Source organism: Panthera uncia, chromosome F1 (assembly GCF_023721935.1).
Source record: "Panthera uncia isolate 11264 chromosome F1, Puncia_PCG_1.0, whole genome shotgun sequence".
Taxonomy (NCBI): Eukaryota; Metazoa; Chordata; class Mammalia; order Carnivora; family Felidae; genus Panthera; species Panthera uncia.
In genome coordinates this window covers 18,318,074-18,339,173 of record NC_064813.1, presented here as the reverse complement: position 1 = coordinate 18,339,173, position 21,100 = coordinate 18,318,074, and the positions used below count along the sequence as shown (strand labels likewise).

The 21,100-nt window shown below is 47.6% G+C and overlaps 1 protein-coding gene across 1 annotated transcript in view; it reads left to right on the top strand.

Annotated features, from left to right (window-relative positions):
- LOC125925782 (astrotactin-1-like) overlaps positions 1–18,702 on the top strand; it is a 37,627-nt gene extending 18,925 nt beyond the window's left edge. The window contains exons 2-5 of the mRNA XM_049635038.1: positions 11,009–11,402; positions 12,886–13,032; positions 14,038–14,145; positions 18,449–18,702. Of these exons, the coding sequence (XP_049490995.1) occupies positions 11,009–11,402; positions 12,886–13,032; positions 14,038–14,145; positions 18,449–18,702 (903 nt within the window). The remainder of the gene's footprint in view (positions 1–11,008; positions 11,403–12,885; positions 13,033–14,037; positions 14,146–18,448) is intronic.
- Positions 18,703–21,100: the final 2,398 nt, after the last annotated feature.

The window sequence follows — 21,100 nt, the reverse complement described above, 5'->3', positions numbered from 1 at the left end:
AGTCTTCCCTCTCCCTCCCCTCTTTGATATCAGACAAAGCTTGTTGGCAAGAGTGAAGGGCTTGGAAGATATCTTGGCATAGGATACGCTAATTGCGTTTGTACGTCAGCATCTCTGCTGTCCTTAATTCCTTCGCCTGCTCCCTTTGCTACAGTTCTTCAGCTTTAATATGCATCTTACTTGGATGCCAAGATTGAGTCACAGCTGGAGTGTTACAAGAGCTGTGGCCACGAGTGCCCGTTGTTCTCATCAGCCTTGTGGGTGAAGTACGTTACAAGTGAGAGATCCTTTATGAGCAGAAAGCTGTGTGTGAGAGTTTTGCTGACTTCTGTATTTGACTAGCTTTGAATGACTTGCATTGGGAGTGACCGTTATCATCCTTTGAGTTTTAATGCAAGACATGACCTGCAGGGCTTTCTCTTACCTTCTTCAGGTCTGTTGGCCAGCCAACTTGTAGGTGACCTGACTGCGATGCAGTTCCTGGCCTCCTTAAAAGTGTTCAAGTCTGACACTTTCTTCCAAGTCTGTTTTCTACATGTGCTGTTATATTATGGAAAACATCCACTGCTCCTCTTAGGTCTCTGATCCCAGACTAAGGGCTTCAGGTGGCAGAGGGACCTAAGTCTGTGTGCACGTATGGCAGACTGTTCTCAAGGAAATGCTTGAACATCTGTACCTTGCAACCCTTAAGACGGCTGATTTCACTTAGAAAATATCCACCCAAGGGGCGTCTGGGTGGTTCAGTCGGTTAAGTGTCTGACTTCGGCCTAGGTCCCAATCTCGCGATTCGTGAGTTCGAGCCCCGCGTCGGGCTCTGTGCTGACAGCTCAGAGCCTGGAGCCTGATTTGGATTCTGTGTCTCCCTCTCTCTCTCTGCCCCTCCCCTGCTCATGCTCTCTCTCTGTCTCTCAAAAATAAATAAATGTTAAAAAAATAAAAAAAAAACATCCACCCAAGAATAGGTATCTCCAATAGATTTCCCTTGCCTGCGTCAGAATGACACAATAGATGATCACAATAGATTTCCCTTGCCTGGTAAATACAGCCACCATTGGCACAATTAAATTACTGCTTGAAATGATGCATTTGGTTAACCCTGTGATCAAGCTCAACTGAAGAAGATTGGGGGCGTCCAGGACATCTACCGTGTAGACTGTCCACAATGCAGACATTTGGGAATCCTTACTTGTATAATCCTAAGAGTTATGTGTAGGTGCAAGGCCATTCAGGGCTTAATTTAGAAAAGATGGAGGTTAGGGAATTGGGGCCCTGGCCCAGGCCCAGATGGTGGGCCCCTTTCCACTCAGCCAGGTCATAGAACATCATTAAGACCAGTGGTTGAGTCTTGATTTGGCTTTGTACTAACTACCACACGAACCTGAGCAAGTGACTTAACCCCTCTAATCTGTTTTCTCATCTAAGAATGGAAACAGTAATTTCTGCTACTTATATTTATTGGTAGGATTAAATAAAATAATGAATGTAATTCACCATGTGCTGTGTTTGGCACATGGTAAATACTTTACACATGGTAGTTATTATTCCTTCTTCATTGCTTCGATACTGAAGGAATAAGGCAGTGTGTCCATAGAATTACAAAATAAGACAGGAATTTAGTAGGGGGGCATGGATTAAGCATGTGTAATGGGATTGCTGTAGATGCCGAGAATGCTTTCATAGTGATTTGTAGCCTTTGAGATCTTCACAAAACTAACCCTCAGCTTGGTAGGTTTGTCACCTCTCCTAGTACAGACACTGCACCATTGGAGATTCCACTGAGAGGAATCTCCTGGGCAGAGCTCCTGAGTATCTGACTAGACCCTAGCACACCAGACCTCACGGCAATTATTATGACCAAGTAGTACCTTCCTGCGTGGGACAGGAATATGATCAAGACCCACACCCTATGTGTTGGGTCTTCTACCTAGCCCGTGACTAGCAGGTATCTCTGAAGAGCACAGCTTTTAATGATCCGTCTCAGCTTGTTTTTTGTTTTGTGTTTGTTTGTTTGTTTTCCGGAGAGGAAACAGAGCTTTTAAGTCTTCACTGGTTCAGAAAGTGATATGTACCAAATTCAGGGAAATCTTGCCATCTCGAATCTCTCCACCCTGCTATACCCCACTTTTTTTTTTCAGCTGAAGTCATTGGAGTCTTGACAGGTACCTTGCATACGGTCTGCTCTCAGTGACTAGTCATTAATGTTGTTCATTTGCTCGCCCCCAGCTGCTGCCCACAGAGCTATTAGGTCTTTGAGACCTCTCACCTCCCCTTGGGCTGGGCTGCCTGACTTTTGGGAGATGAGAGGAAGAGGGGTTTAACAACTCCATTATGTTTAGAGAGAAGGAGGGTTAAAGTCTAATGGTCATTAGCATATCCTGTGCCAGCTGCCTCTTCTGTTACTTGTTCAATAATTCCCTTAATGTTTGGTCCTAATGGAGCAGATTATTGTTATTATTTTATTTCATCAAGATCACCTACTGCATAAAAACAAAGAGGAAAGGAGGAAAGGAACGTGGCCAAGAATAAGCATTGAGCATTATCCAGCTGGAGATATTTATTTATTGGCTTCATGCTTGGCTTGTGAAGTTTTGAAGGGCTGGTGCACATAGCCCATGGAGGGAGCCTGTCTCACGCAGCTCTGCCCACGGGTTGCTGAGACAGCGACCTGGAGTGCTTTTGCTTCTCTCTGGACCCTTTTATCTCCCAGCCTGCCTCTCGTGCACAGTACATGTATTTGTGCACGTGCACACACGCCCATACCCCACATTACATGTGGGGCCAGCCTCTTAACACAACACTGATTGGGGGGTCCCATCCACAGTGTCTGACAAGGCACCTCTTAGAATATTGCCCCGTCTATATCTAGAGGGACAGGAGGACCTCAGCTTTGCCCAGTGTCCTGATTCCTCCATGCTCTCCCACTCTGCTGAGATCTAGGCAGGTCTTTGGAGTTAGGGGACCCGTTAGGCTAGCCTTGGACCGGGAACACCCTGCATACAGCAAGCTGCTTCTGCCCCCCCCCCCCCGCCGCTGCCTCACCTGGCTGCACCTGGCTTTGGCATTCTCATTAAGGCAAACAACAGGCGCCTGGTGCCACTGAAGATCCGAGAGCTCTGAGCTCCTTATGAACAAATGCACTCCTTCGTTTGCTTTGGGACAGCAAAGTTAAGGTTCTGAGGCAAGAAAAAAATCCCAAGAACCAAAAAAGCAGCTCTATAAAAAGAACCTGAAAGAGGACAACTTGAAATAGCCCGGGCTGACTCCAGCACGCTAGCCTCCAGCCACTTTCCCTAGAGGGCTTCAGGCTCTCATTAATGAACCTCCTGAAGGCTCATAAAGAAATGGATGACAAACTTCCTGGATTAAAGAAGAAGAATAGTGAGCAAATCTAACCGAATTAAATCCTTGGACCTGGGAAAAGCCAACAAATAAAAAATAAAAGGCTAGCAAGCTGAGTCTCCTCCGGAGAAGAACTTTATTCACAGTGTCTTCAGATTGGAAGAGCCTTCAGATGTCAACCTGCCCAATCTGGAAGACTCTTAGTCTTAGGGATTGTCTCTTGCTTATGGAAGGCTGTCTGTTTGGTCCCCATCTCTACCTCCCCAAATGGCGTTTTAATGAGGGAAGGTCTTGGAAGGCCTTCTATTTCTTCCCTTAGCTTTGGGTTCTTGCGCCTGGAAGCATGGGGAAGGGGTCCTAAAGCATTTGATGGCAGCCAGCTAACATAGTATCCTGCCCCAGTGAGAGGCTAACCAGGCAGGGCAGCTCTGTCCCCCACGTGGGATGTGCAATTCACGTCAGAAGCCCCAGAGGACATATTGAGGCCTCTTAATTAACGTGGTGGCCCGTGGCAACTGGAAAGCATTTCCACACGATTAAAGACTTCGGAAAACCCCCAAGGGGAGGTAATGTTCCTAATAATTTATAAATTGAACTCACTACTTAATATGCTTAACATGTTTCTCTCGTCTTCCATTTGGGAAAGAGATGGGCAGGGGATAATGGATTTCTGTTTGCCAGCCACCACAGGAAAGAGAATCTTCAAGAAGAACAAACCAAGAGGCTTTCTCTTCTGGTTTAGGTGACTCCTTCTGGCAGTAAAGGGATCCTCGAGGTCAACAACATGTTACCACAATTTTGATGACATCATCTAATTTTCAAAGGCCTTATTGTGCCTTTGGGGCTTCCTATCACGGGTTCCATTGGGCTATGTAGGGTTGATAGCCCACCTCTGAAGGATCAGTTCCATTATTGCTGTGGTCTGTAGTTACTGGCTTTCCTGCACAGGAAGAGCTCAAAGACATTTTCTCCACCAGTTTAGAGCTATTTCCAGTTTGACAGGGATCAGTGTTAACAATCAGGAAGTTTTCAAGTTGGAAGAGTCCATTCATTTCTGTCAGTCGCTTCATTTGCTAGATGAAAGCCTGGGGAGGGCCAGAGGAGTTAATACAGCTTGCCCAGAGCCCTTCTGCTGGTTGGCCCTGCGGTTTTACTGGTGACCTCCATGTTCTTAGTAAATGAGGTCCAGTTTTGCTCAGAAGCACAGGGTCAGACAAGACCTTGAAAAGTCATCTCTGTACCTCATCTGTTTACTGCCCCTGGAACATTTGGATCTAGATTTGAGTATGGCCGGCGATGCCATGCAGACTTGCACAGTTTTCTCCTGTTGGTCTGTCTCCTTTGAAAGCCAGAGATAGATGTAAGTGATCACTGTCATATATGAGAGAGGCCCTTTGCCCCAACAACCCTTGGGCATTGTTAGTGGGAGAAAATAAGAGACATGGACCACCAAACTTGTCTATTTCATTCTGATTTTCTAACACCATTTAATTCCTTTAGGAATATAATTTGAATTCCGTGTGTCCAGTTGCCTTGAGGGACAATTAATTATGTCTCAGACTCACTCTTCTGGTTACTCCTAGGGTGAAACGGAGCTTTGAAATGTGAGTTGATTGATTGGCTGCAGTCCCTTGACAGATGGTAGCTGGACACATAATCTCAGCTTTTCCATTTCTCTGCCAAGGGTTCACAAAACCCAAGTGACTCCTAAACTTTAGTGACATTTGATAGATGGAGATTCTTTATTCTGGGATTTACTGATCATATGACATTGATACCAGATAAGGGAAGGACTCCACTGGCCCCGATGTGTTCCCTAGGGTACTACCTCCAGTCCGAGATATCTTTACCTACCCCAGTTTCTTCTGTTATGAGGAGCAGTGACATTTCCAAGCCCTGGTGAGTTGTTCTCATCTTCCTTTTGTGCCTGAGTTTACCTTTAAAAGCCAAATTATAGGGACTGTTTCCTCTAACTTGAATGTGAAGCCCACGAGCTCAGGAACTATACCTGTATTTTTCACTGCAGTATCTCCATCCCTGTGACCAGTAGACAAATGCCTTGCTGAAGTAAGTAAAAACTTGTTGAATGATTGAGTAATGAAATGAATGGATGAGTTACATAGCAATTGTATAAAGCTTTGCTTGCAAGCACATAGAAGATGTCTATATTGAAATACATGCACAGTTGACCTCTCCTCCCTCCCTCCCTTCCTTCCTTCTTTAGTTATTGTACACCTTTGTGCCATGCACTGTGCTTGGCCCCAGAACTTAGTGGCTCCTGCTCATGAAGTCTGTACTCTAGTAGATGAGCTGGACAGGAAAACCAAAGAAAAGATTCTTGTGGTCAGAGTTATGTGGAGGCTTCCGTGGGCAGTTTAGTGAGACTAGGGAAGAATCGGCTGAGGCTGTGTCACTGAAATGACTCGGAAGGGCAAGTAGGAGTGAGCTCAGGGTGGGAGGTGCGACGTAGACCCAGGATGAACACACAGGTCAGATAATGAGACAGTCTGGGGTTAGCCTGCATGATTGGGATGAGCATAAACGGAGATCTGCCTAGAACGTTCTGTCCCTGGGCGATCATCATCAGTGTTATGTACAACGTTGTTACACAAAGGTTTCAAAATCTGTAAGCGATCTGACCAACATCATACTATTCTCTCAGGTAAGTGCTGAAAAATGTCAGTGTCATAATAAAGTAAAAGCTGGTTTCATTTTTTTGATCTCTATTAAAGCCAGTAGAAATGATTTATTGATTTCTAAAGAAAACATATTTTTAAATGCCACTTTTTTTGCATGCAACTTGTTAACGGATGTGGAGTTCTCATCTACCCCAAACGTGCTTCTAGTTATAAAATGTTAATAGTTTTGAGAAAAATCGATAGAATAATCAGAAAATTCATGAAAAGATGAATAAAGAGCAAAACAATTTCATATCTTGCAGTAATTGTTATTTTTTCTCAAATGTTCAGAGTTTGCAACTTGTTACCTGTCATTGGGTCCAGATGTACCTTAATGCGTTTGCCTTGTTTTGTTTCGTTTTGCATACCATAAAAATTGAAGCTAACACACATAAATGAAGAATACCCTGTAAGCACAGCTAAGGTGATACAGAAATGCAAAGCCAGGAGCTCATGTGTGAATTCCTGCATGCTTTCTGTAAAGCCTTGTGTGATGACGTCACCATTATGACGTCTTGTCTGGGATCAAATGCGTGGAGGAAGTTTGTTCCTCCCACTGAATTTTATCATCAGACAGGATGTGTGCAGCTTGCCTTTCCCTTTTTGACTTGGTTACCAGGAAGCTCCTCGCTGTAGCTCCTGGTTCAGGCACTCTTTCCATTTCATCTGCCACCTCTTTGTTCTGTTAGATCCCTTGAAAGAAAAGTTTTAGAGCAGCTCTGACTTAAATTGAAAATGCTTAAAATTCTCTGTGGAATTTGGTTGAAAATAATGCTAAAAGCAAAAACTATGGTTTATCACAGGAATGCAAAAACGATCGAATGTGAGCACTGGATTTCCATGTCATCACTGTAGAAGGAAAGTTATCAAGGTGGCTATATCCATGGCTTCTCCTAGTATAGTGGAGGGTCTCTACATTTTTCCCTACCCAGGACCTTCTTACTGGATAGAGCAGATAAGCAGTTCAGAGGAATTTGTGTATAGTGATTTTACAAATTATTATTATGACAAAATGTTTTTATTATATATTCATAGCATGTAACATTATTTTTGTGATTATTTATGTATGAATCCACGATTAGTAAATCCTTGCTAAGGGTCGTGACATCTGCCACCAATTTGGGTTGTAGAAGCAGAGAAACCTTACCACAACTTGAATACCTACATCGACAGTCCCTTTTCATGTCTATGCCGAGCCTCACCTAGTGGCTGGCGCCCATTACTAATAACCGATTAAGAAAAACCCAAGGTTGTTAGGGTCACTGACTCTAAGCAGGGGAAACATTTCAATAAAGCAAGGTTAGATATGCTAAATACACTGGCTTAGCCAATCAGAAACTTGTGTTCTAGCTCCCTATAAGTTATTATTTAAAATAAATAAATACTACTTGGCAGTGAGAAAGAATGAAATCCTGCCATGTGCAGCAACGTGCATGGAACTGGAGGGTATTATGCTAAACGAAGTAAGTCAGAGAAAGGCAGATATCATGCATGCTTGCCTCACATGTGGAACTTGAGAAACTTACCAGAAGACCATGGGGGAAAGGAAGGGAAAAAAAGTTACAAACAGAGAGGGAGGAAGGCAAACCATAAGAGACTCTTAGATACAGAGAACAAACTGAAGGTTGATGGGGGGAAGGTTGATGGGGTGGGGGGGAGAGGGGAAAATGGGTGATGGGCCTTGAGGAGGGCACTTGAGCACTGGGTGTTGTATGTAAGCAATGAATCACGGGAATCTACCCCCAAAACCAAGAGCACACTGTATACATTGTATGTCAGCCAACTTGACAGTAAATTGTATTTAAAAAATAAAAATAAATAAAAAATACTTAAAAAATAAAAAAGTGTATGCATTATATTTAATTAAATAAATAAGTAAATATAAAATATTCCAAATGGAGCGTCTAGAGCCACACATGGTAAAAGGAATGTTATTTATTTATTTATTTTTATTTTAGAGACAAAACGTGAGCGGGGGAGAGGGGCAGAGGGAGAGAGAGAGAGAGAGAAAGAGAGAATTGGAAGCAGGCTCCATGCACAGCCCCGACATGGGGCTCGATCTCACGACCCTGGGATCATAACCTGAGCCACAGTCAGGAGTCAGAAGCTCAACCTAACAGAGCGGTGCCATGAAAAAGGATCAGGTCTAGAACCACTTTGGAGCTGTCTAGTTTTATAGTTTCTCTGGGCATTAGTTTCTTCATCAGAAAAGGAGGGGCTGAACCTAGAGGTTTTCAGTGGGTCTCACAGTTGAAAGAGAAAACAAATTCTTCGTGGAAATTTAACTAAATTGAGACCTAATGATGTCCTCCAGGCTTGTGGTGATGTGTGAGGCGTGCTGTCTTATTTTCGCACAGAACTCTTGAAACGTGAGGGTTGGGTTAATTAATTAATTAATCTTGGGTTTGGACGCTTAGTGGGCGCCCCGTGAAATGTCCTTTGTTTATGACGATGCCTCTTTGGACCCGCTGTCAGCTACATGTGCACTTTGAATAGTTTCTGTTTTTTGTTCGAGAAGGGAGGGTAGATCTAAGTTGGATTATCCACACTCCCCCCACCCCACCCGCTTACGATTTGTGAGACAGAAGCCAGGGTGTGTGTGTTTCCAGTGAGCAACCCCGGAAGCCTGAGCATCACTGGAGCCTGGTGGTTAAGAACAGAGGCTCTGCCATGGGAGGGGAGGACTTTGGTTCCCATTCCAGAACTGTTTCTTTGCTGTGTGCCCTTGGACAAGTTACTTAACCTCTGTGCCTTAGGCTTTTCAGATGTAAAATGGAGAAATAGTTGACCCTGCCTCCAGCTGCAGTTAGAAGTCAGAGCATTTAGAACCAACGTCTGATACACGGGAACAGCCCCAGAATGGACAACTGTTCTTGCTTGATTACTGCATAATATGGGGGATGAACCTTCGGCCTGCCTCCGATCAAAACCGGGAGAAACTGAGGGGAAGCACGGAGGGGCCCCCCGAATACCTCAATGTGAGCGGGAAAGATGGTGTTTCAGCCCTTCCTGGGAGATTGATGTTTATATTGCTCTCACGGCTCTTTAGGGAATAAAATTACCTCTCGTTTTCACTAGCCTAATTCAATGTCTGACAACTCCTCTCACTCGGGAAGTTATTCTTTCTGTGTGGCTTAATTGCCCATTGTTGCGGTTTCAATTTGGGGTGAAGGAAACGATGGCGGGTCTGACTCCCAGATAAAGGGCCTACTGAAAACACTAGCGGGTGGGACTCCAGAAAACGGGGGGCGGGCTCTGGTTTGTTTGCGGCCCCCTGGGCGTGCCGCCCCCGGATGCGTCTGCAGGGCTGGCGGGCTGCAGGGAGGTGGCAGTCAGCCAGGACCCAGAATACTTGTGTCGGGACCCCCACCCACGCAGCAGCCCAGGCAGCTTCATATTTACGCTTTCTGTGTACTTGCCTGAGAGATTTCACCAGGAGAAAGGGTTCCAAAAGAGAAAAGAAAAGTCTGAAGAACCTGGCGGCCAGTGTCTGTCCCCAACAAGCCGCCTGACGTGACTTGTCTGTCACCTGGCAGCTGACTCTGTTGCTTCCTGTGTCAGCTTCTCTGTGCCTGAGCACACGGTGTGTGTACGCACGGGGACGTGTGCTCCTTTGCTCCAGGTGATGGTCAGGGAGGGAGGGTAAATGGGAAGATGTATGGGGAGAGGAACTTTGTAAATTCAAGATACAGTTATCACGAGACTGGAAAAGGCTCCTGTTGGTGCGTTTGAAGGAATGATCTTGACCCAGCCTGGGGTGGGTGGGGCACTGGGAATCAATAGGGGGTTTTCATCTCTAGCCTACGTGACGGGGTGGCAGTGACCGAAGCCCGAGTCGAGGGCAGAGCCATCTGGCACGCCCCCCACCTAGTGAAATAGGTTTGGAGAGATATTGACCAAAATCAAGGGACTGAATACAGATCGTGTATGGGAAGGTTTATGCCCGCCGAGCCCCCGTGGATGTCGAGGTCAGGTGTTCTTTGTCGCCGAGCATGGCGTGTTGGCCACTGCTAGACAACCAAGTGGAGTCCTGGTGTTTAAGGAGAGGCCTCAGAGGATGGCCTGGGAGCATAAGAAGGTTGCGAAGGAAATGCCTTTGCAAGCCTGGCCCTAGGACACGGGTCTCGGTCCCTCCCTCGAATTGTAAAAGAATGAGAGATCACTCAAGGCCGCGTGTGTGGGAGCAAGCTGTCCCCTAAAGCCGTAGGGATCCAAAAAGTCACGTGCAAATGGTGAGGGTCCTCCGCACACTTGCTTGTGCATGCCTAAGGGATATAAACATAGCTTTGGATTGGTCGATGGCCTTCCCCTACTCCAATGGAAACATTTCAGGTTAGGCTGAGGATAGCCCAGATTCCATGTGACAGTCTGTTCGGCACTGCGCACAGTTCCCTAACTCAGTCCTCAGCACCCCCTTCCAGACAAGGAATCTGAGGGGACTTGCTGGTCATTGATGTCGCCGGGGTTAGGACCTATACATGGCTGATTTTAAGGTGAGAGACAGGAAGAAATGAGATGCCATCCTGCTGCTAAGTTGCTGCTTAAGCATCCTGCTAAGTTGCTGCTAAGTTGGCTGGAAACCAGCTTTATGTGTAACAGATTTGCCTTAACAAACTAACCCCCTCCCCTGTTTCTACAGCTGAAGTGATACACACACGCAAAAGCGCACACACGCACACACACACACACACACACACACACATCCAAAGACTTCTCTTTCAAATTGTTTGCTAAGCCACAAGCAACTGTGGATCACTTAAATGAAGCACCGGTCATCGCAATCCCATTTTTCTCCATTTTCCTTAAGCACCCATCACGGCAGACTGTCCCTGCACCGCTGAGCGAGGCTCAACTCTAAGTGCCTCCTGCATCTGAATGAATGAAGGAGTGAATGAGTGAGTGAGTGATGGACGGTGGTAGGGGGAGGGCCGGTGCCTCTCCGCGGGACGAGCTCGCCCATCTTCCCACGTCTGTCTGCTGTCTCTTCCCAGGGTGGCATGATCGCTCTCCTGCTGTCCATCTTGTGCCTGGTGATGATCCTGTACACGCGTCGACGCTGGTGTAAACGCCGCCGGGTGCCCCAGCCCCAGAAGAGTGCCAGCGCTGAGGCAGCCAACGAGATTCACTACATTCCCTCCGTGCTGATCGGCGGGCACGGGCGGGAGAGCCTGCGCAACGCCCGCGTGCAGGGCCACAACTCCAGCGGCACCCTGAGCATCCGGGAGACACCCATCCTGGACGGTTATGAGTACGACATCACGGACTTGCGCCACCACCTGCAGAGGGAGTGCATGAACGGAGGGGAGGACTTTGCCAGCCAGGTCACCCGCACCCTGGACTCCCTGCAGGGCTGCAACGAGAAGGCGGGGATGGACCTCACACCAGGTGGGCCAGTGGGTCCTCGTCCCGGGGAGCTCGCGAGTGAACCGGGAACAGCAGTTTTCCAATCTTGGTGGCTGGTTGTCGTCCATAATGGCAGACGTGTGCCCCTTTCCCCCGGGCGGGGTGGGGGGGGGGGCAAGAAGAGCCAGCTTTTCTGTGAGACGATGGGAGCTGTTTTCTAATGTGGGGAATCAGAAGAACAAGTATAAACTGAATCCCCCTCCACTTCCGCTTGGCATTGGGAGCACAGCTGCCTTTACATCCAACAGAAGAGTGGGTCTAGATAGAGCCCTTTTCATATCTGATAGAGCAGCCCCCAGGGGAGGAAGAAGCTAGCGAAGAAAGATCAATGTGTGTGTGTGACAGTTTTGTATGTGGCACATTTGCTTCGGCAATTTATTTTGCCACGGAGGTGGAAGGGACAGGGGTCTCTGTACTTTTCTGTGACTCTCAAGACTTTGCCTGGGGTGCGGGTGGTGAGATGTGTTGTCTTGCCCATGGCTCTGTGGTCTTTACAAGGGTCTTCAGATAAGATGCAGTCAAGCTGTCCGACCTTAGGTGCCTCGGGTTTCTACAAGACGCTGGGTGGAAAGGACTTGGACCTGATCAGGCTGAACCAAATCGGGGTCAACAAGGTGCAGAGAGGAAACGATTGTACTTTTCCTTTACGGTAGCTCTCCCGTCTCTAAAACTTCCATAAGTAAGCCACGCCTCATAGATAAAACCCCAAGACCGTGATCCCTCAAAACTTGGCTCAGTTATCTTTAAAGAAGACGTTTTTGGTCCTGAAAATTGCTTAAGATGCATGGACTTTCAGTGGGGCTTGAAGAGAGGGAAATCACATCATAAAAGTTTCCATTCTGCTTGGTATCTAGAAGAGATCCTCCTGTATGAATAGCCACTTCTGAATAAGATTTAAAGTCAGGGGACTCCTTGAGGATAGGAGACATGTCGTCAATGTCTCACGTACCCCATAGCACCTGGCATGATGCTGAGCCCACCAGGTAGTCATGTGTGACTCAGGGGTTACAAACCCCAGTGCATTCAGGAAGCGGCAGGGAGCCCAAACGTGTGCAGTAGTTAGGTGGCAGACAATAGGGAAGGGTGTAGACTGGGGTGGAGGGGCGAGGGGTGTGTTCTGCCTGATTGCCCTCAAATTTGGCTTCTTTTAAAACTCTGTGTCGACCAAAAGAAAGGAATCCGCAGCCTGTATCTAGCCAGAGGGCCACAGGTGGTGACCATAATCGATAGCAGAATCAGTTGACTTGGATTTTCAGTTGTAATCATTCTTTTTCTCCCCTCTCTCAGTTTTGTTGGCCTCCAGAAATCAGAGAGGAGTGTTTCAGTCTCTGACAATCTCTCACTTTAAAGGTTCCTTATTTCAATTCTGTGAAACTCCGTTTACTTGGTTCATGCAGATTTCGTGGCTCTCGCTTCCTTTTGGCCTTTTCTCTGAAAGATTTTGCCTTGACTCTCCCTTACGCAGGAAGCGACAATGCCAAGCTGTCGCTGATGAATAAGTACAAAGATAACATCATCGCCACCAGCCCCGTGGATTCCAATCACCAGCAGGCCACCCTGCTCTCGCACACCTCCAGTAGCCAGAGAAAGCGGATCAACAACAAGGCAAGAGGTACCAGTGTCTGATGTTAGGGCTTGGAGGTGGATTATGCATAGAGGCAGAACCATTAATATCCTGGACCCCCCACTCTCAGGCATGGCTGGGGGGGGGGGTGTTTTTGGCCCAGTCTTTCTGGAGGCTTGTTAAGTGTTACTTACCCAAAAAATATATCAACCCTTTGACCAAGCGATTTCATAAACAAGAATTTATCCTCAGGAAATAATTGGACAAGTGCGCAAAGATGTGTGTAAAAGGCTGTTCATCACCACATTGTTTAAAAGAGCGAAAAATTGGAAATAGCTTAAGTGTCCATCAATAGGGAATCCGTTAACTACCTGCACATCTGTCTGCTGTCCAGCGGCTTACCATGCAGCCATTTAAGATGATAATATAGATCCATATTTGTTAATATGGAAAGTTGCCCGCCCATTTATTAAATGGAAAAAAAACCCGAGGCTATAAAATTGAAGGTACAGCAAAATGCCATTTTTAAGGGGACATTAAGAAACCTTTATCTGTTTCTGTATCAGAAAAAGAGAGCATACACGTCGAATGTTAACAGATTTTCTCTGATTGCCAGGGTTTAGAGGACACTGGTTTGTTCCCTTTACACAGGTCTATGTATTTTATTACTTCCTCTTTTTCACGTGGAATGTATATTAACCCTAGAAAAAAAAGCAAAAACAGAATGTCTTCGCTTTTGAGGAGGGCAGTTTCCCTTCCTTCCTTTCCCAGCCTCCATCCATGAAGGTCCTCTCTGGCAGTGCGGCTCTCTGTCCCTCCTTGCGGGGAGCACGGGCAGGGCGGGGAGAAGGTGCCAGTGAGTGCCGTCGAAAAGGTCCACTTCTCCAATAAATCGGTATATCAGGATGCTCCAGTGTCCGTGGCTACCCCTCCCAGATTGTCAGTCAACCCACTCTTGTTTCTATCGATTTTTCTCTCGAGCTTGCCCAGTGATTGGGTGTCATGAAGGAAAAACTGAAGATGTCGACTTTGCTGTGCTGCTTTTCATTACAGCTGGTTCCGCCTTCCTGAACCCCGAAGGAGACTCTGGCACAGAGACAGAAAACGACCCCCAGCTGACTTTCTACACCGACCCCTCCAGGAGCCGGAGGCGCAGCAGAGGTGGGAAGGATGGAGGGGCACAGTGGGTGACGGGGCTCTGGGGAGAGGAGGCAGGTTGCTGCAGAGGTTCTGGGTCGGGTTGGGGCCCGTGTGGACCAAGGCCAGTTTCTGCAGGAAGCGTTCTTGGATCCCGACCGGTGTTTCCTCCTAAGGAAGAAAGAAGAGCCTAGAGTGGAAAATTTCGGAGAATCATCTCTCCCAGATAATGGCACTCTCAAACAAGTTTTGAAGTTGTTTGAAAGGCTATTTCTTGGTCAGAAGACTCTCAATTCCTTCTGGAAGCCTCAGGAGTCCTCTTTTGGTGTTTAGACACAGGAAATAAAGTTGATAAAGTGCATTATATGTGAAAAAGCGGACAGTGCCTGTGCTCGTGCTTACCCAGCCACACCAGCCTGGGGACTGGGCGAGGCGGCGGCTGTGGGATGGTGTGCTTGAGGAATGATCTGTGGCCTGACATACGTGTGTTGTGGGATTTGACTTTTTATCCTCTATCTGGAAGAACCGCAGGACCCCAAGCCTCCCAAGTCGCCTCCTCTCTCCCGACAGGGCCCCGGTTATTTCCTCCACTCCCCTCACCACTGACAGAGTTGTTATTCCGCACAGCCGGTATCTGTTCCAGGCCACCCGATGTTCAAGTATGGCTGTTGTAGATACATTGTAGATATCGCCACCACCTATATGCCCTTGCTGGTACCACTGTTGTCACCGAGGGAGGTCTGGGTTCCACAGGCTTCACCATTGACTTGTTGTGGGATGTTGGATAAGGACAACAACTTCTCTGAGCCTCCCGTTTCCCCACATGTTAAGCGTGTTTAACAATGCATCATGCACAGGGCTACCGTCGGGATTAAATTATATTAAAATGTGCCCTTTTTGGTGACCGCCAGAGCGCTATGCAGTCCCATTGTTGTGGCTCCTAGACCTCTCCACGGTGTGGCCTCGGGCTTGTACAGCACCCCATCTTAAAGAATCTTGGACAGGGGCCCCTTGGGATACAGTGGAGGATATTTGAGTGGCGTCCCTCCTGTTACGCTCCATAGCATTTCCCCCAACCAATGATCGACCAATGCCCCCCAAAAGACATTCTCATTTGGCTCTCTCCTACCTCCACTTGAGTTTCCTCCATGCTGAGGGCCTTCTCCCCAGGGATTGGAAGCAGCCCTTTTAATTCCTCATTTCCAGTTTCTGTAAGCTTTGCTAATATCGGGACAAAAATCCTTCCCACCATTTTTCACAAGAGATGAGTGGGGCTCTGGGCCTAACGTCTGATGCCCCAGTATCCCTGAGGGTGAGAATGTGGATCCCTTGATCCTCTTTACATATTTATACACAGCAGATAGTCAACCTAGGCCCATCCAACCCAGAGCAGGGTGTGTTCTTCTTTAAGAAAATCCCGTTTTAGGAAAATCCGTAGTAATGAATTCGAATGAGTTTCTTTGCAGCATAAAACTGTTCCTTTAAAATACCGAGCTCTCCGAGTACATCAACTGTTTATTGCTATTAACTAGACTGTAAGCTTCTTAGGGATGGGCATGTCTAATTTATTTTTCCAAAGTGCCTTGTGAAGGATTTTGCCTATAATAGATGCTTGTAAGTGTTTGTTGAATTGAACAGAATACATCAATCAGGCCAGCAAGAAATTTTATAATGCACCTGCCATAGGTCAGGCTTTGTGATAGGAGGTAGAAACGTGAAAACATGGCACAGTGATAAGGCTTAATTTAGTATTATAAATAAGGTAAAGTGAGTTCTCAGAAGACAGAACAGGTCATTCTACCTGGCAGCAATAGGAGGCAAAGAAGGAGAAAATAAGGAGACCTGGGTTATATGCAATGTATAGAATGTCTTGAAAAAGGAGGCTCTGGGGTAAGGGCGTTCTAGTAAGGAAAATAGCGTATGTGAAGCCTTGAAGGCACAAAAGAACCTGGTATTTTAAAGCAAGGAAGAGTAGTTCAATATGGCAGCTATAATCCGGGTGTCAGTATATGGGCACACGGGACAGTAGGGATGGGGCAGGATAACAGGCCAGCTACCAAAGGATTATATGTGTGCCATGAGTTTGCACTTGGTTCTGTAGGTCACAGAGAACGACTGGAAATTTTGAAGCCAGGTAGAGACGCTGGATGATGGGTTGACGATGCAGAAGGACCAGAGAGACGGGAAGAGGAGTAGCAAATTATTGCAGTCCCATGAGTAAACAGTGACAACGCTGTGTGATAAAAGCTATAACAGCAGGGTGCACCCAGGGCTAAAGGAACAGCCCAGAATGAGTGAGAATCTGCTCTTAAAGGTTTCAGGGAAGTGTTTACAAGGAGATGTTGTTTGAGCTGAGACTTGAAGAGTAGGTGTATGCCAGGCTGACAAGGTGACAAAGTGGCATTCTGCGGAGGAGGAGATGATATGTGCAAAGTCACAGAGACATAAACGATAATGGTCTAGTCAGAGAGTGGTAAAGAGTTTACTAGAATGAAGCTTATCGTGCAGGCTTGCGGTTTGCTAGGAACTAAGGCTGGAAGATCACACACCTCGACTGGAGGACTTGAACCTAGCACTGCAGGTGGCATCACAGAAGGCTTTTAAAGAGCACGGCCCTGGTCTGCTCTGCTTCGTGAAGTGTGCCTCTGGGCCGGGGTGGAGGGTAGGCGAGGGTGGGGGAGGTTGAGGCAGGGAGACTGGGCAGATGGCTGTTGCCGCAGTCCGGGTGTGCGATGCTGGGCGTGGGTAGGGATGGAGAGAATGTAGGCAAGAGGAACTTTGGACACCAGTGGAGAAAAGATTTAATGGCACTGGAGGTGGTGGAGGGTGTGGCTTCTGGAACAGAGGATGGAGTTTTCCCACTTGAGAAACCCAAGTAGCCGAGGGTGCCGTTCTTCAGGTGATGGAAATCAGAGGAAGAGGGAGAGTCCGGTCTCGCATTCGAGCGCCTGGGGGATATGCTGGAGGTAGATGTGCTCAGGTCCGGTCTGGGCCTGAGTGGCCCAGGGAGATTTGTAGGTGTGGGAAAACAGACCCCTCGTTGAAAGGCCGCTAACATGAATAGAATGTCTGCAGGTAGCAAGGGACCGAGGACCCAGAGTCTGCCTGCCACCCTGGAGTCTGTCATCCCAGCTACTGCCGGCTCGCCCGCTCAGGGAACGTGCTGCGGTAAAGGGTGGGTGCAGCCGTGGACCCAAACCTTCCCTGTGGTCCTGAGAACAGCAGTTCCAAAGACTCCCCTGGCCCCCAGAGACTGAGCAGTGCCTCGTCTGGGGGCGAGGACCTGTTCCTTAGTAGCTGCTCGACCCTGGACGTGCCCCATCGCCTCTCTGATTGTCCCTCTGTGGGGGCTGCCTCCTCACATTGTGGTCACTTTAAATGATACGAGCCACATAAAGCCTGGGCACTGGCGCCTGACATAATTACGCTTCATGAGTTTTAACTATTGCTGTGAGGTTAATCTCTTTGAGACTTATTCTCCTTACCTGTGAAGTGGGTAGTTGCTATACAGACTCACAGATTCATCCTAAGGAAGCAAATAATAAAAACAAAACAAAGTATGCAACGCACTTAGCACACTGTCTGACATAATAGATGCATTTTATTTCTAGCACTAATGAATGCCAACGCGGATCAGATGATGAGAAAATTACAAAGGACACATATTTGTTGGCAACTTGCTTTCTTTCCCACATCTGTTCTGCTTCCAGGTGAAAGGTCCCTCTTGTTAACTACCGTTTATCGTCTCCACAAAACCCAAAACGAAACCAACAAAAACACACCAAGAAAACCTTCCTTCCCGTTCCTGTCCACACCTGCCTGGGAAGGTGTCTTCTTCTCAGCATTATTATGTTCTCACTAGGCTGCCATTTATAACCTTACCCCAGTGACTGCAGGACTGGGGAGACCCTTCTGGCATGGCAACATCCTCTGCTCATACAGAGAGACTTTCCTCTTTCCAGGCCCTAGAGAGGAAGAGTCACCCAAGAGGTTGGAGCTCAGCGGAGGGAGTGGAAGGGGAGAATGCCCTCCTTTCTATCTATGATTTCTTTGTGAACCTGCCCCAGGATGAGTGCAGAGAACGTGCACATGACTGGCCATTGTTCACCCTGAGGGCCACCAGTAGGCTAGGCCCTGTGACTCCAGCTGACGACATGGTGTTCCTTGAGGATGAAGCTCACTGGAGTCGTGAGCTGAAACATTTCCCGCCTGGGCTAGGTTTGCCCACTGCCTCCCCCGTTTGCTGGGCTGGGCAGCAACAGGCCAAATTGTCCTCCCGCTGCCAAGATTCTTACCGCCACGTGTCTTGCTTGTATCTTGCTTCCAGTGGGCTCCCCCCGAAGTCCTGTGAATAAGACCACCTTGACGCTGATCAGCATCACCAGCTGTGTAATCGGTCTCGTGTGCTCGTCCCACGTCAGCTGCCCCCTCGTTGTCAAAATCACCCTGCACGTCCCCGAGCACCTGATCGCTGATGGTGAGCTCACTTCCGAGGATGTGGCTTCCTCCCCAAAGGGGAAGTTTTCGAGTTGGACAGGGAAGATAGGGAAGCTGGGGGGTCACTGTTACTTGTTACTGTAAGCGAGGGAAAAATAAACCCAGATAAGTGAGGCTTAGGACAAATTTGGATTGTCCACAGATGAGGACAGAAAGCAGGTTAAAAAAAAAACAACAACAACCATAAAACTGAACAGATTACCTCCTCTTCTCTGTACCCACTCCAGTTTCTCATTTCTCTTTGTTTTAAAATAAGCCCCTGTCTTTGTAAAGAAATACAGAGCATGCTGGATACAGGTAGATCGACACTGAGATTCCTGGCTTTTGGGAAGGGAAAGGCTAAGTGGAGGAGAGGAGGTGATTACAAATCAGCCATGCTTTGGTCTGGGTATGCCCGGGTGAGAAACTCCTAATTGCAGTAACTTGCTAAAGCCTAGAACACTGAAGCGATAATTTACTTTCATCCAGGGGGACCCCAATATAATGAGGGATTGAAACAGGTTCTGAGAGGCCCTGAATTTGTTAAGCCCAGAGCACCGAATTGACTTGTATAATGTCTGTTCTCTCTGCTGCTCTAAGGCTGAAGACAGGTGGGGACTGTCCCTGGTGTGAGAGGGCCTGCTATTTCGTGGCATGTGGAGGAGACAAGGCAGCGGGTCCCTGTTCCTTGGGCGAGCGCCAGTGCCTGTGGCTGGGTCTGATGGAGCCATGCCATGGCCATCACAGAGCTGCTGTGTCCCAGGATTCCCTCGGTCCACCCTGATAGAGACGGGACGGGGCAAGGCACCAGGGGGCGGTGTGGCAGGAGGTCCAGGTGGTGGCCGAGCTTCCATCTGCTGATCCCTTGCTCGGGGGCTCATGACAGGCCGGGGCTGGTAGGAGTAGTGATCTCGGCTTGGGGTATTCTGCAGAGCGTCCCTTACTCTGCCTTCAGTGACGTGTGTGTGTGTGCACACGTGTGCGCATTGTATGCACACACAGGCACACCTCCTCTCTCTCTCCTGCAGGGAGCCGCTTCATCTTGCTGGAGGGGAGCCAGCTGGATGCCAGTGACTGGCTGAACCCAGCCCAAGTGGTGCTCTTCTCTCAGCAGAACTCCAGTGGGCCCTGGGCCATGGACCTCTGTGCCCGGCGGCTCCTGGACCCCTGTGAACACCAGTGCGACCCCGAAACTGGTAGGCGGGAGCACCGGGCAGCGGGTAACTGTCAGAGTTCATGCCTCTTGCAATCATTCCCCTAGAAACCCAGACCGTCTCTCCCAATTTTTCCATTGCCTTTGGGAGTCTAGACTGTGCAAGCTGCCGGTGTAGTGTTGGGCCCCCGAGCACGTGGGCTTAAAATGTGTCATCTTCTGGCAGAAGCCTTGGAAGTATCTTTTCTGGGACCCCCACTCTGTATGGACCCGTTTAAGATGACCTCCACACCCATTTGCCATCCATCCATTGGATGTCAGCTACTGGGGCCAGACTCTTTATGCATGTTTATCGCAGAAAATTTGGAAAAGTTAGGAAAGCTCATTGAAGAAAATGATAATTATCTATAATTCTATCTTCTGGAGAAATCATTTTAAAATCGTAATGTCCCTTCTGATCTTTATCTGTGCATGATTTTCAGAGACTCATAAGCACACGAAGTCCAATAGCATTTCCCTGATTTTTTTCACTTTAACATTTTATCATGAAAATTTTCCAGAACCATTAAATAATCGTCAATAACATAATTTTAATGGCTATTTGGTATTCCATTGTACGTCTATATCATAGCTCACTTAAATAGTTCCCTATTATTTGACATTTAGGATGCTTTAAATTTTTAATTTTTACAAATACTACCAAAATGAATATCTTTCCACATAAACGCAGGGCACATCTGAAGTTATAGTCTTCAGATGAATCTTAGGAGAGGGTTACTGGGGCAAAGAAGAGAGACATCTTCCAGGCTGTCATGTTACCAGATGGGGTGGGGCTTCCCTGAGAGGGTCCATATTCATGCACGGCTCTGAGAGCTTTGTGAGCTCCAGGAAACTGAGGAGTGTGGGCCTCTCCTTCCAGGTTGCTGTGCGCTTTTCTTGCAGAAAGGGTTCATCTCCAGTAGTCGTTATAAAGACCTGGTTCCAGTAGATTCGGTTCTACAGATAGATCCTTCCCAGAGAAATAGTATGATGCCTTAGAACAAAGGAAGGGGTATAATGATAGTTAAGACCCCCAAGGGAAATGTGGGGAGTTAGGGGCCAACTGCTCCCACTCTCCGTACCTCACGTACAGCCCCTCACCTCCACTACATACCACACACATATGCCTGTGTATGTGCACACACATACACATATACATACGCATCACACATTCACACACACGTACATATGCATGCACGTGCATACACACACGTGTACACGTACATGTGCACACATACACGCACACACACGCACATATGCATGCATGCATGTGCACACACGTACACTTACACACACGTGTGCGCACATAGT